The sequence below is a fragment of the Ricinus communis genome, chromosome 10 (assembly GCF_019578655.1).
Source record: "Ricinus communis isolate WT05 ecotype wild-type chromosome 10, ASM1957865v1, whole genome shotgun sequence".
Taxonomy (NCBI): Eukaryota; Viridiplantae; Streptophyta; class Magnoliopsida; order Malpighiales; family Euphorbiaceae; genus Ricinus; species Ricinus communis.
In genome coordinates this window covers 9,511,215-9,523,442 of record NC_063265.1, presented here as the reverse complement: position 1 = coordinate 9,523,442, position 12,228 = coordinate 9,511,215, and the positions used below count along the sequence as shown (strand labels likewise).

General features: G+C 31.3%; 1 protein-coding gene and 1 long non-coding RNA gene across 2 annotated transcripts; one reads left to right on the top strand and one right to left on the bottom strand.

Annotated features, from left to right (window-relative positions):
- The first annotated feature begins 838 nt into the window (after positions 1-838).
- On the top strand, positions 839-1,888 carry LOC8286483. The gene is made up of 3 exons (XM_002525629.3): positions 839-1,090; positions 1,207-1,268; positions 1,512-1,888. The coding sequence occupies exons 1-3, from the start codon at positions 1,003-1,005 to the stop codon at positions 1,644-1,646; spliced, it is 285 nt and encodes a 94-aa protein (XP_002525675.1). The 5' UTR covers positions 839-1,002; the 3' UTR covers positions 1,647-1,888.
- A 5,350-nt stretch (positions 1,889-7,238) lies between these two features.
- LOC125371329 lies at positions 7,239-10,262 on the bottom strand. The gene is made up of 2 exons (XR_007217627.1): positions 9,933-10,262; positions 7,239-9,603 (listed from the first exon to the last, which is right to left on the bottom strand). It is a non-coding gene; the product is annotated as an uncharacterized LOC125371329 (long non-coding RNA).
- Positions 10,263-12,228: the final 1,966 nt, after the last annotated feature.

The following is a 12,228-nucleotide window of genomic DNA, read 5'->3' as shown; positions in this document are numbered from 1 at the left end:
ATTATTTTCTCCATTGAAATCTATATATGGTTAATTCCACTTGAAAAACTCATTTAAAATTTAGATTACCTCATAATCACTAGATAGATTGAACCGCTAGCAAAAAATGATGAATAATAACACTAAAATCGATCCATAAATTCAATCCTCTCCATTCTCACTATTATTATTATTATTATTATTATTATTATTATTACCTCCCAGTTTCTTTACCTTCTTTCAAACTCACGTCTAATTACAAGAATCTATATTCATGTCCAATTCTTGATAAATCCACGCCTTCTAATTCCAACATAAAAAAAAAAAAAGAAAAATTGCTGTGATATTGCGGTGAACAAGAAATGTCGAAAGGGCATTAATATTCTCATGAAGTACAGAGCGACGAGCAATGGCGAGCAGTATTTTTGATGACGAAACACTATCAGTGAAAAAAAAAAAGACAACGGCACTTTTGGTAGTAAAAAGTTATTATTCGCGACGATGCCATTAATATTCTCTATTTTATCAATATTAAAAAGTTCAAGGGCCAATTATATATTTTAGCCTTTGGTAGAGAGAGCACACTAATAGAGGGAATTGAAAAGTTCAAATTGACTCAAATTTGTGTTTTGGAGGCGAATTTTAAAAACAAGATAAATTCAAGGACCAAGTGATAGAGCACAAAATAAGGTGATGATATGAAAATGACATCAAGAGAGAGATAATGTTAGGCGAGTGGGAACTCACTAGAAAAAAAAAAAAAGAGTTTTTCTTTTTAAAGAAAAAAAAAAAGGAAAATTACAACACAATAGAGAGAGATGGTAAGTTGACTTTTGTGTGTTCTTTTTTTTTTTTTTGCATATTCAAAAGCTGTACACAAGTGATGTGGGTGAGTATGTGTGCTCTCTCTATATAAACAACCCATCTCTCTATACTTTGTCTTAGCCATCAAAAGCTGCTTTCTTTCACATCTATAATCCTAATCAATAACTTATCTTCGTATTCATCCAAATTCAACGAGAAATGGTGCAAAGGACTGCTGCTGTTGGTCTTCTGCTTTTCTTTCTGGGTTTCTCTTTTCTGCTCTCTTCTCTTGCAGTTCCTACTACTAGTAAGTGCACTCTCTCAAAAATGGCTTCTCTTTGTACCCTCATTTTGTTCCAATGTCGACATTTCTTGATGATTCTTTTGTTAAATCTTTTTTTACCATCTTTCTTTGCTTTTCAGGAAGCCTCAAGTCAACTGAAGATAACCCATCATCGTCAGTCCAAGATTTTCTGATTCACCAGGTCATCTTTCTTTCTTTCCTTTTTTTTCTCTCTCTCTCATCAAGAATTCAGTATCATCAAGAACCTTTAAATTCTCTCTCTCTTTCTTGTATCTTTTCTTGTGACCTACCAGCTACAGAGGGTTTAATAATTAGCATGCATGTCCTTGTATGATTTATTTATTTTGCATTTCTCATTATTTCATGAATCTCAACAATTTCTTGATTTTAAATAAATAAATAAATAATACATGATCAATTACAGGAGGGAATGGATTTGAGCAGTCAAGGAGAGGAACTTGATTTTATAATTGCAGGAAGGATGGACTTGGAAAGCACAGATTATCCAGGAACTGGAGCAAACAATCACCATGATCCAAAAACTCCAGGAAGACTTTAAAGAAATCAGAAATCCCAAAGATTTTTATGCATGTGCAGATCAAGAATTTAAAGAACAAGTACAGTAGTAGCAGTGGGGTTTGGGTTTTTGTGTGTTGCGAAGGGGATATTTGGTTTCCTGGAATATGCTCTTTATCTATTAATTAATTATGTTTATGAAATGGGGATGTGTTGTATGTTTGTGACTTGTGAGTCTATTAATCAAATTAATTAATTAATGATCTAACTTTTACTTGAGATCAAGGGGATGTGCCATTTTCTAAAAGGAATTAATGAAGTTGACAAATTATTGTATGTGCGGTATAATTAACAATTGGGTGCAATATTGTAATTAGAAGCTTCTATTATTAAATATGATGATGGATGGTGTTTCTATTTAATATGAATCATGTTGTCTGTTTGTTTACCAAAGTGGGCATTCTTTTGGCCTAAAAAACTATTGGGTTTGAACTCTAATTTAAAGCAAAGATATGTTCCAAAAAGGTTCTCCTGATTTTGGATAAAAGTAACTAATTCTACTATTTATCCTATTATTATCCACGTGGTTTATATACATACCAAATCAAAGATTAATTAAGTGATACTGCAGATGGATTTAATTGAGTCATATATTGAGCTTTTGAATATTTGTAATAGAAGCGACTTATCAAGATTACTAAATGGGTTACAACACGATTTACATTTCTGTTTTCTGATAAACATGTCTTAATCCAATTAGCTCTCTTTTCTGGGTTTTTATTTTTCCTTCTTCTTGATCAAAGCTAATTGGAACAGAAGGACTTTATTAATATCATATTGGGTTAATCTAATCTAAACTCTAATGATGCCATATTAATATTATATCAGCATATATTAGACGGTGCTACTTTTATAGCTTAACATGTGGTATAATGCGTGTCTCTCTCCTGACAAGATACATGTAATGGACCTAACTTAACCTATTTTATATTTAAAAAACAAATAAAAGAGAGACAGAGAGACAAGATAAGTGCATGTCTATATTTTCTTTCGAATCATAGTAAGTGACAGTAATATAGTATTTGATATTAGAGTAATTAATGATCAGGGTTTCTCCAAGTAATTTACTTCTCATATTTGTATATGATTTTTATGCAACACTTGATTGATAACTTTTACACATAAATACAGTGCGAGATTATGACCACACTCATGAAAACATAAACAAATGAAGAAACAAAGATAGAAATATCTTTTCACATATGTAATTTGACACATTTTTCACATATGTGGTTGCACTGTTAATGAAAGAAAAATGGATATCGTGATTAAAAAAATTAAAAATAAAATGAGAGAATTCATATTGTAAGCGAAAGATATTTATTTTATATTAATTTTTTCTAAATTATAAAATCTTTTCCTGACGAGAGAAAATCTAAATATAAAAATACATTAAATTAAATCATGTAAGAGTTATTAATATATTTTTCTCTAAATAAATTGAAATGAAAATGAAACTAAAGTTCACACCTCCATTTAAATCATATGTCAAAGTTTCATATATTTGTTTTGAACAATGAAAAAGGATATTTCATTACTATCCTCCCATAAGAGAGCAAAAAGATGATCAGGAGGGGTAGCTAACCAAGTAGAACACAGAGACTTCTAAAGAGTGGCAGTAGCTACCCATTCTGTTACAACATCTAAGAACAAAAGAACATTTAACAAACAACAAAACTAGAGAGAAGTTTCCTAATCCCAGAAACTTTACAATTCGAGAGTTGAACGTAAATGCAAGTCCATGAAAACCAAGCACCCAGATAACAAAAGTTTTCCGATGGGATGGTTGTGGGCTGTTTAAACACAATTTGATCGCAGCAGAAAAAAGAAAACCATCCTTAAACCGATGGTTATGGCCAAGCACAAGAAAATGAGACTATAAATCCAACTGAAAAGGCCCATTACCCAAAACTTTTAGAAGATGGGCCCAAGTTGGGCTCCATTCATATTATCCATTCAAAAAAGCCCTCTAATTTACCTTTTGCAATCTAAACTGAAACTGGGAAGCCGACACAATTCCACTTCAAATTGGGCTCATTTTGGGATTCCAACTTGGAGTTGGATTATTTCAGTGCCGCAAAATGAAACTTATTCTAAAATCCTAAAAGAAACTATTAGTGTAATTTTATTTTTCTTTTCTTCCATTTATGTTTCTAGCCTTTTTAAAAAAAAGAAAAAAGAAATCAATGTCCTTAATTTTCTTTATTATTTTTTCTTCTTCAGGATGAGATTTTTAATTTCGAAGCCTCCTGTATTTTTTCATTTCTAACAAGAACGAAGCTTTGTATTAGCATAAGAGACTGATTAAAAGCTTCTCGAAAAAAAAAAATCAATTACTTTTTAGTGATTGCATTTTGCATTCCTGCACACTTTTTTTTTTAAAAGAAAGAAAAACATAAAGGAATTATAATTAAGAAAATGAATTATGATGTTTTTTCTTTCATATATTAGACCCACTTTCATGATTCACTAGTTGTACCATAACGAGGGAAAATTTTGAGTTGCTTTCCGTTCCCAGTTTCTCTCCTCTCTTTTTTTCATAAAGTTAGCTCTCAATTAATTTAAAGCCATTTTGAAAGCACAAATTAATAGCAGTAATTTTTAATTATTTTAGTTAGTGCATCTAATTATGTCTGACTCGTATAAAAGAAATATATATATATATATATATAATTGTTGAATGTCTTGAAAATATAAAAATATGGTTCATTTTCAATTCAGAACTTTGATCGGGTCAGATTAAGAAAAATAGCCATTGGGGGTTTGTGCCCAAAAAGTGAAAGTAAAAGTGAAAGTGAAAAAATGTAAGATGCCTTTTTGTAAAATCTCTGAAGCAAAGTAGAAAAGAGAAAAAGGTCCAAAAGTGATCGTTAAAAAGGTACAAAGTGGGACCAAAAGGAAGTGTTTGTTTCGGACAGAAAGTTTTTTTTTTTTTTGATTTAATTTAAATTTAATTTATAAATAGTTTGGGTTTTGGTGGTGTTCAGAGTTGGGAGGGTACTCAAAAGTGTTTCTCACCTTAAAGTTGAGGATGAGATTACTCTGACATTTCATATCACAATTTGCCCACTTTAGATCTTTTTCTTGGTTCTCCAAAACCCTCTTGTCCAAATACTTTGGTCCCACGCCCTCTTTGTTTTATATTAGTGCTTTTGGATATAATTGTCTACTTTTAGTTTCTTCTTCCTCCTCTTTTTAACTATTTAGCTTCACTTCCCATTGACTTCTTTTAACAAGTGTGTTGTTGTCCGATCAAAAATCTTATCATCATTTCTTTTCTTATAACTCCGATTTAAAAGAAGTAAGAAATTATCAACATATTGAATGAAGTATTTTAAAAATTAGATCAGATTTAAACATTTAAATTAGGAGTCTAATTAAGATTGATATGATTAATATTAATCTCTTAAATTAATTGGACAATTTATTATGCATTGTGAAATAATAACTAAAACAATTTTATTAAATCAGCTGAAATATATTCCAATCAAACATATTTAATAAATAAGTAATCAAGTCATTAACAGGGTGGATTACATGTTTGATTCTTAAAATATTAACTTAATATTTTTAATTGACTTTGTGGTTACCTATCTTTGATTTTTTTTTTTCCATGTAATTTTAATACCCAAACGCCTCAAGTTGAAAAAGTTAATTGTAAAAAAGAGAAAAAAAAAATATTATTTTAACTTTCCAAGGAATTTGAAAAAGATGAACTTCACCGTTTATCTTTTTTTGTTGTTCTCTTTTTTTGTCCTAATTTTACCTACGGTGTATATATAGTATATATATATAATATACACTAGAAAGACTAGTCAACTCAAATGTGTACAAGTGACAAAAAAATGAAGAAAAAGAAAAATATTTTCTTCTATTCTCACTTAATGAAAGATATATACAACCTACAAAATATAGAAAAGTAAAACCAATTGAAGAATAGCATCAACATAATTATTAGAATATTCCTAACTAATCAAGAATGAAGAAATGACAGCTGTAAGAAAAATGACAAGAAATGGCATCTATTGCCATTGCAGAATTTGTTATTTCTTTCGAGCATCAGAGTGGCTGCATGGCTCTTGCTACATATGCAAGAGTGAGCACCATGTTCTTCATCCCCTCCTCAAGTTGGAGCTTGGTGAAAATCTGCCAAGCCCAACTTAGACATAGATTGTGAAATTGTGGTGCAGCAAGAGCCTTGGTGAATATATCTGCTGGCTGATGTTGTGAAGCTATATGTTGAGGCATGAAACCTTCCTTGAATTTGTTCCTTACTAAGTGATAGTCTATTTCAAGATACTTGGTTCTTTCATGGAAAACTGGATTGGCTGTGATATGCAAAATTGTTTTATTATCACACCAAAGAGAGATAGGAAGAGATGATTGAATTTCAAATCTGCATAATATAAGTAATCCATTGTAACTCGCACACGGTTGCTGCTAGGCTTCTGTATTTTGCTTCTGTAAAGGATCTAGATATTGTAGTTTATTTTTTTATTTTCCAAGAAATTAAGGCTTTTCCAAGTCTTATGCAGTAACCAATGAGTGATCTTCTGCTGTCTAAGCATGATGCCCAATCAACATGAGAGAATCCTTGTATTGTAAGATCATATTGAATAGGCACCCCTTTAGATATATCTCAATAAGAAAAGTGTTGTGACCCAATGAGCTTGACAAGAAAGATTCACAAACTGACTAAGTTGTCGAACTGTATATCTGATATTTGACCTGGTAAAATTCAAATAAAGTAGCTTGCCCACAAGTCTTCTATATTTTTCTGGTTCTACAATAGGAGGTCCAACTTTCTCTGATAACTTTGTGCCTTATAGAATAGGGATATTAGTTGGTCTAGCATCGGTTAAGCCTACATCTTTAATGATGTCAAATATATACTTCCTTTGGTTTATATAAGTTCCTTTGTTACGTCTAATTATTTCTAAACCAAGAAAATATTTTGCTGGTCCAAAGCCTTTGATTGTAAATATTCCATGGAGGAAACTCTTTACTGCTTGAATTTCCATCTCATTATTTTCTATCACCAAAACATCATCAATATACACTAAGAGTGTTGTGAAACCATGTGCATTTTGTTTATTAAAGAGGCATTGATCATAGGTTGACTGCTTATAACTAAAACCTTGAACTCTGACACTAAATGATAGGAAATCATCATCTTAGCAACCATACACCCCAATAACTAATGAGTTATATACATATGGAATGCAAGAAAACACCCTCCAATCAAAATGATTCCAGAACCCAAGGATCTCCCCAAGTTAGGGAAAACTAGTTCCAACAATGAAACTAGCACTTGAATTTAACTCCAAACGCCACAAATCAAGTATGATTTGATACGTTAAGAATCAAACACAAGATTTTGGTTAGAGAACACCACAAACTAAAAAAACAGTTTGATAAGTTCAAAGTTCATGCAAGAACTTAAGCAAAAGTACTCATAAAGAGCAAATAAATATTATCATTCATTAATCGATTTTTACAAATGAATTTGGCTTTGATATTTATAGACAAAACCAGACAAAGAAACCTAAATGGATGTCTTTTGAGTTTTTCCACGTTTTTCCCTTTAATTCCCCTTAAAACTCATTCAAAGTGGCTGTTTTTACATTGATGGCACTTATTTTGTAACTCTCAAATAACAACGAAATATGTGCTCTAATTTGTAACTCCACACACAATACATATAACTCACACCTAATAAAATATTCTTTAATTAAATAAAGATAAACTAAAATAATTACTTAAGCTAAAACCCAAAAAGATAAGAACCCATGTAAATATGAATTAAGCCCAAAAGCCTAATCATGATCGAATGACTTTTATTCTTCAAATGGACTGAATGCTTCATTATAAGGCTGGACTCTTGTTTTCATGCATGAGTTACATTTCCATTTTGGACATCCTGGCGCATGCCTTCGCAATGGAATCTCATGGTAGCCTTGATTCATATCATTAAATTTCGTGTTCCATTGTTTAGAGGCCTATTTGAGGCCATACATACTTTTCTGTAATTTGTAAACTTTTCCCTCTGTAGCCTTCTGATATCCCTTTGATGGGATCATGTAAACTTCTTCATCTAGAGATCCATATAGGAAAGCATTGTTGATGTCAAGTTGTTCTAAAGACCAATTTTAAATTGCTACAATTGCAAGGAAGATTCTCACAATAACTATTTTTGCCATTGGTGAGAAGTTATCAAAGTAGTCAACTCCAGCTATTTAATGGCAGCCTTTGGCCACTAACCTTGCCTTGAACTTGTCTACTGTTCCACCTGGCTTCAATTTCACCTTATACACCCATTTCAAACCGATAGCCTTCTTTCCTTTTGGTAAACCAGTTAACTTCCAAGTCTTGTTACCTTCAAGTACTTGAATCTCTTGATTCATGGCTTAAATCCAATTTGGATACTTACTAGCTTGTTGATATGTTTGTGGTTCCTGCATATTAGAAATATTTGCCAAAAAACGCACATATGCATGATTAAGGTAAGGTGACATTCTGTAAGGGAATGTATGAGGTGTGTAAGCTGAAGAAGTAGCATTCCTGCATTGAGAATCATTAGCTGAATCAAATGTGCTAGATAAGACATATATATTTGTAACATAATCTTGCAACCAAGCAGGTTTAGTCTTCATTCTTATACTTTGCTTGGTATACTAGTTCTTGTGTTTCAGAAGAGTGTTTTGTGCTATCTATCAGTAAATCAGGTTGATGTTCTTGGATAGGAGATAAGATTTCAATGTTTATTTCTGGTTGAGGATTTTCATTTTCATAAGTTGTGAAAGGTGTTGATTCTCTATCATATTGTAATGTGACATCTATTTGAGGGATATAGTTTATGGGCGGATAATGTTCAGCAACTGGTATCAATAGTAAAGGGATAGATTTAGTTTGAATAGTTTGCTTTTCGAAAGGAAAGATACATCTCTAGACATATATACATGTTTTGTGGTCATGTCAAACACCTTAAAAGCTTTCTATCATGGTTATAGCCTAAGAAAACACATTTAAAGGCTTTATTCTCAAATTTATCTTTGTGAGGTCTAGTGTTTGTAACATAGCATAAACATCCAAAAGTCTTCAGATGCATACTCAAGTTTGTGGCCATATAGTATTTCAAAGGAGTTTTCCATTGTAAAACTGAGCTAGGGGTTATGTTTATAATGTGAGTTGCCAATAGAAGAGAGTAAGGCAAGAATTTCAAAGGTATATGAGCTTGATATATCAAGCATTTGACTATCTGTATGAGATGTCTATGCTTTCTCTCCATAACTCCATTTTGTTGTGGAGTGTAAGCACAAGTTCTTTGATTTTGAATTCCAAGGGACTTAAAAAGGGATTGGCATTCAGAACCAGTAAACTCTGTGCCATTGTCCGTTCTTACACATTTGACTTTCTTGTTGAATTGAGTATCAACCATTCTAAAGAAACTTTCTAAGGTCAGGGTAGTTTGTATTTTATGAACAAGCGGAAAAGCCCATGTGGACCTACTAAAATCTTCTACTATGGTCAGCATATAAGGAGTTCCAATTAATGAACTTTGTTTATGGGGCCCTCACAAATCAACATGTATTAGATTGAGAATAGAGTTAATATGAATTTTGCTATTAGGAAAGCTTAGGCTGGTTTGTTTGGCTCTATGACAGATATCACATTGACTTAGGAGATCAACATCAGTCTTAGCACAAGAATTTTTAAGAAAATCAATTTGTTTTAAAATTGGTAAAGAAAGATGTCGAAGTTTTTGTGCCATTCCATGAAAGAACTATTTCAATGCAAGAATTCATGTAATTTTCTAACACTAGTTGTGAAAGCAACTGACTACATTCATTAACTTTACTGCTTAAGAAGCAAGACTTGTCTAATATATATAATTGTCCTACTAGCTTACCAATAGCCAAAATCTTCTCATTCTGCAGGTCCTGTATCAGGCAACAATTTGGGTAAAATATGAATATAATTTATGCTGTTTGAGACAATTTTGGAACAGACAGAAGATTGAATTTAAAACTTGGTATATGCAAGGCATCTGTCAAGCAAATTTTCTGATTTAAATGCACATTTCCAATATATTTCACAACTTTAAGGGATCCATCTGGTAAGTAAATTGGAGTGAAGTGTGTGGATTTTGGAGGATTAGTCATCAGGTTTTTATCAATGTATATGTGGTTATTAGCTCCTGTGTCTAGTATCCAAGTTCCTAGTTTAATATCATCAAGCAGAGTAAGAGCAAAATAATGAGCATTCATACCTGTAAAGTTCTTAAGATGAGCAAAGTTAACCTCGACAGTGTCTGCCATTTTTCCTTTTAGCATCTTCATAAGCTCTTGTTAAATGAGAGAAGTGATGTTGCTTTCTTGAGATGTATCCTTTGCTTATGCTATTGAGTAGTATTCTTTCATGATCCAATGGAGATTCTGCCATGTTAGCTAAATTCCTCCTTCCACTTGTTCCCTTTCCTCTCTGTTCCTTCAAAGCCTTTTCTCATCTAATATCCATATGATACAAATTGCATATTTACTATTGCTTTGATGATATCTTGCAATTCGCTAAAGTCTTTCATTAGAAAATTTATAGTGAAAGTAACTAATTATTTAAAAAATATGATTCGCTTCAAAATCGAATACTTATATATATATTTTAAAGAAAAAAATATGAGAAATTAAAAATATTTAATTTAAAGTAAAAATGGTCTATTTTTATTTATAAAAATAAATTTATTATTTTTATTTAAATGAAAAATTATTGAAAAATATTATAAAAAAGAGTTTGAATTAATATAGTTAATTTAATAGAGATTTATAATCCAAATTAAATTTCTACAATCGACTCTTTTTAATATATTTTTAAGGCGTTTGAGAGATATTGTACATATTAAGTTTTAAAAATTAAATAATAATTATTTTAAAATATATATACAATGTGGTAAGGTGCAAAGTAACTATCATAATACATAAGTAAAATAATCTGAATTTGTACTATAAAATCAGATACCGTTGTTAGCAGCACAATTATAAAATGTGAGCTTCACTAAAAAGATGAGCACTTGGCTAATTGACCAAAGTTGAAACCTCAACTTGCATGCAAATTGCGGAGAATTGATGCACTCATTCGGCATTTACAAGCGGTGAGTGCATTGAAACCCAACAAACATCCAAAATTGCCCAATATCCACTTGCCTCAGTACCAAAAACCATTTCTTTTTAGCTCCACATTCACAAAACGAAAAACATCCATTGCATTCTGACCATTTATCCTACTTTTTCTGGGTTTGCACGTATCCTTCTTTCTCCCGCAATACTAGAATCTTAGACCAGAAAATCCTTTGATTCTTTCAATTCAGTCCCACCACCGATGGAGACGTGATTCTTAAAATATTAAAATAAATTACTAAATTGATAATAAGGACATGTTCTGCATATTAGTTTTGCATGTTCAACGATTGCCAAAATCATACATGACAAATCCACTTATTAGTTCTGATTTAGATGAGCTTGTAATCAGATTCCGACCATTTAGACCTTTAAAAATAGGTTAGAACTGAAAATTAAATTTTAATTATATGTAATTCTATTTTGCCGGGCGAGTCACTATAATTCTTTTATTTAAAAAATATAAATTCTGATTATATATGTTATATAAAAATATTAAAGTTCTATCTAATGTTTTAACTAAAATTAAGAGCTCGAAATGATAAATTTTAATTTATGAAATTGAACCGATAATTTTATCTATTCTGATTCCAACTCGGTCCGATTCCAAATAGAAAAGAGGAGTTACCAGAAGAGGAGTGGTAGCTTCTATTTTAGAATCGAACAGAATTATCACGTCACTTGATATTGATTTAAAGAAATTCAATTTTGTTTTTTTTTAAAAAAAAAAAGGAAAAAGAAAAGGAAAAGGAAAGTGCTTATGAATGTTGGTTTTAATAAGAAAAGGTGGGGGCCAGGGGCCAAGACAGAAAGAGGAAGCAAAGTGGCATGGACATTGAAGGCGGCGTAAAAAGCGAGCCCCCCTCACCTCTTCTTCTTCCCCCCGCTGCTAATACTTTTCTTTAACTTTTTCTGCTCTTTTTTTCAGATAAAGGGTCCCACTTACACTCCATCCTTTTTCGCTTTTCATTTTGTTTTGCTTTTTTCTTTGTCTTTCTTACGTCACCTCCCCTCCCCTCCATCCTTAGCCACTATTAATCTCTTGGTCACTAATTTCACTAACTTTTGCTGACTCATATGCCAGCTGGCACCAAATCTCCTTTTTCTTTTATCCACCCTATATTTTATTCCTTTTTCCTTCCTTATTTTATCTTTGCATTTTAGAATTATTTGAGTTTCGAATAACACTGCAGTTTGTTGAGTAATTTAATTCTTAAAATATAATAATGTACATTTTTATTCATTAAAAATTAAAAATAGAAAGATGTTTAAAATATTAGTTTAGAAGTATTATAATCATTCCATAATAAATTCCTTCATAATATTTTTTATCATTAATAATCTATTTCAATAACTCATTCGAAAAATTAAAACATAAAAACATTAACTAGTATA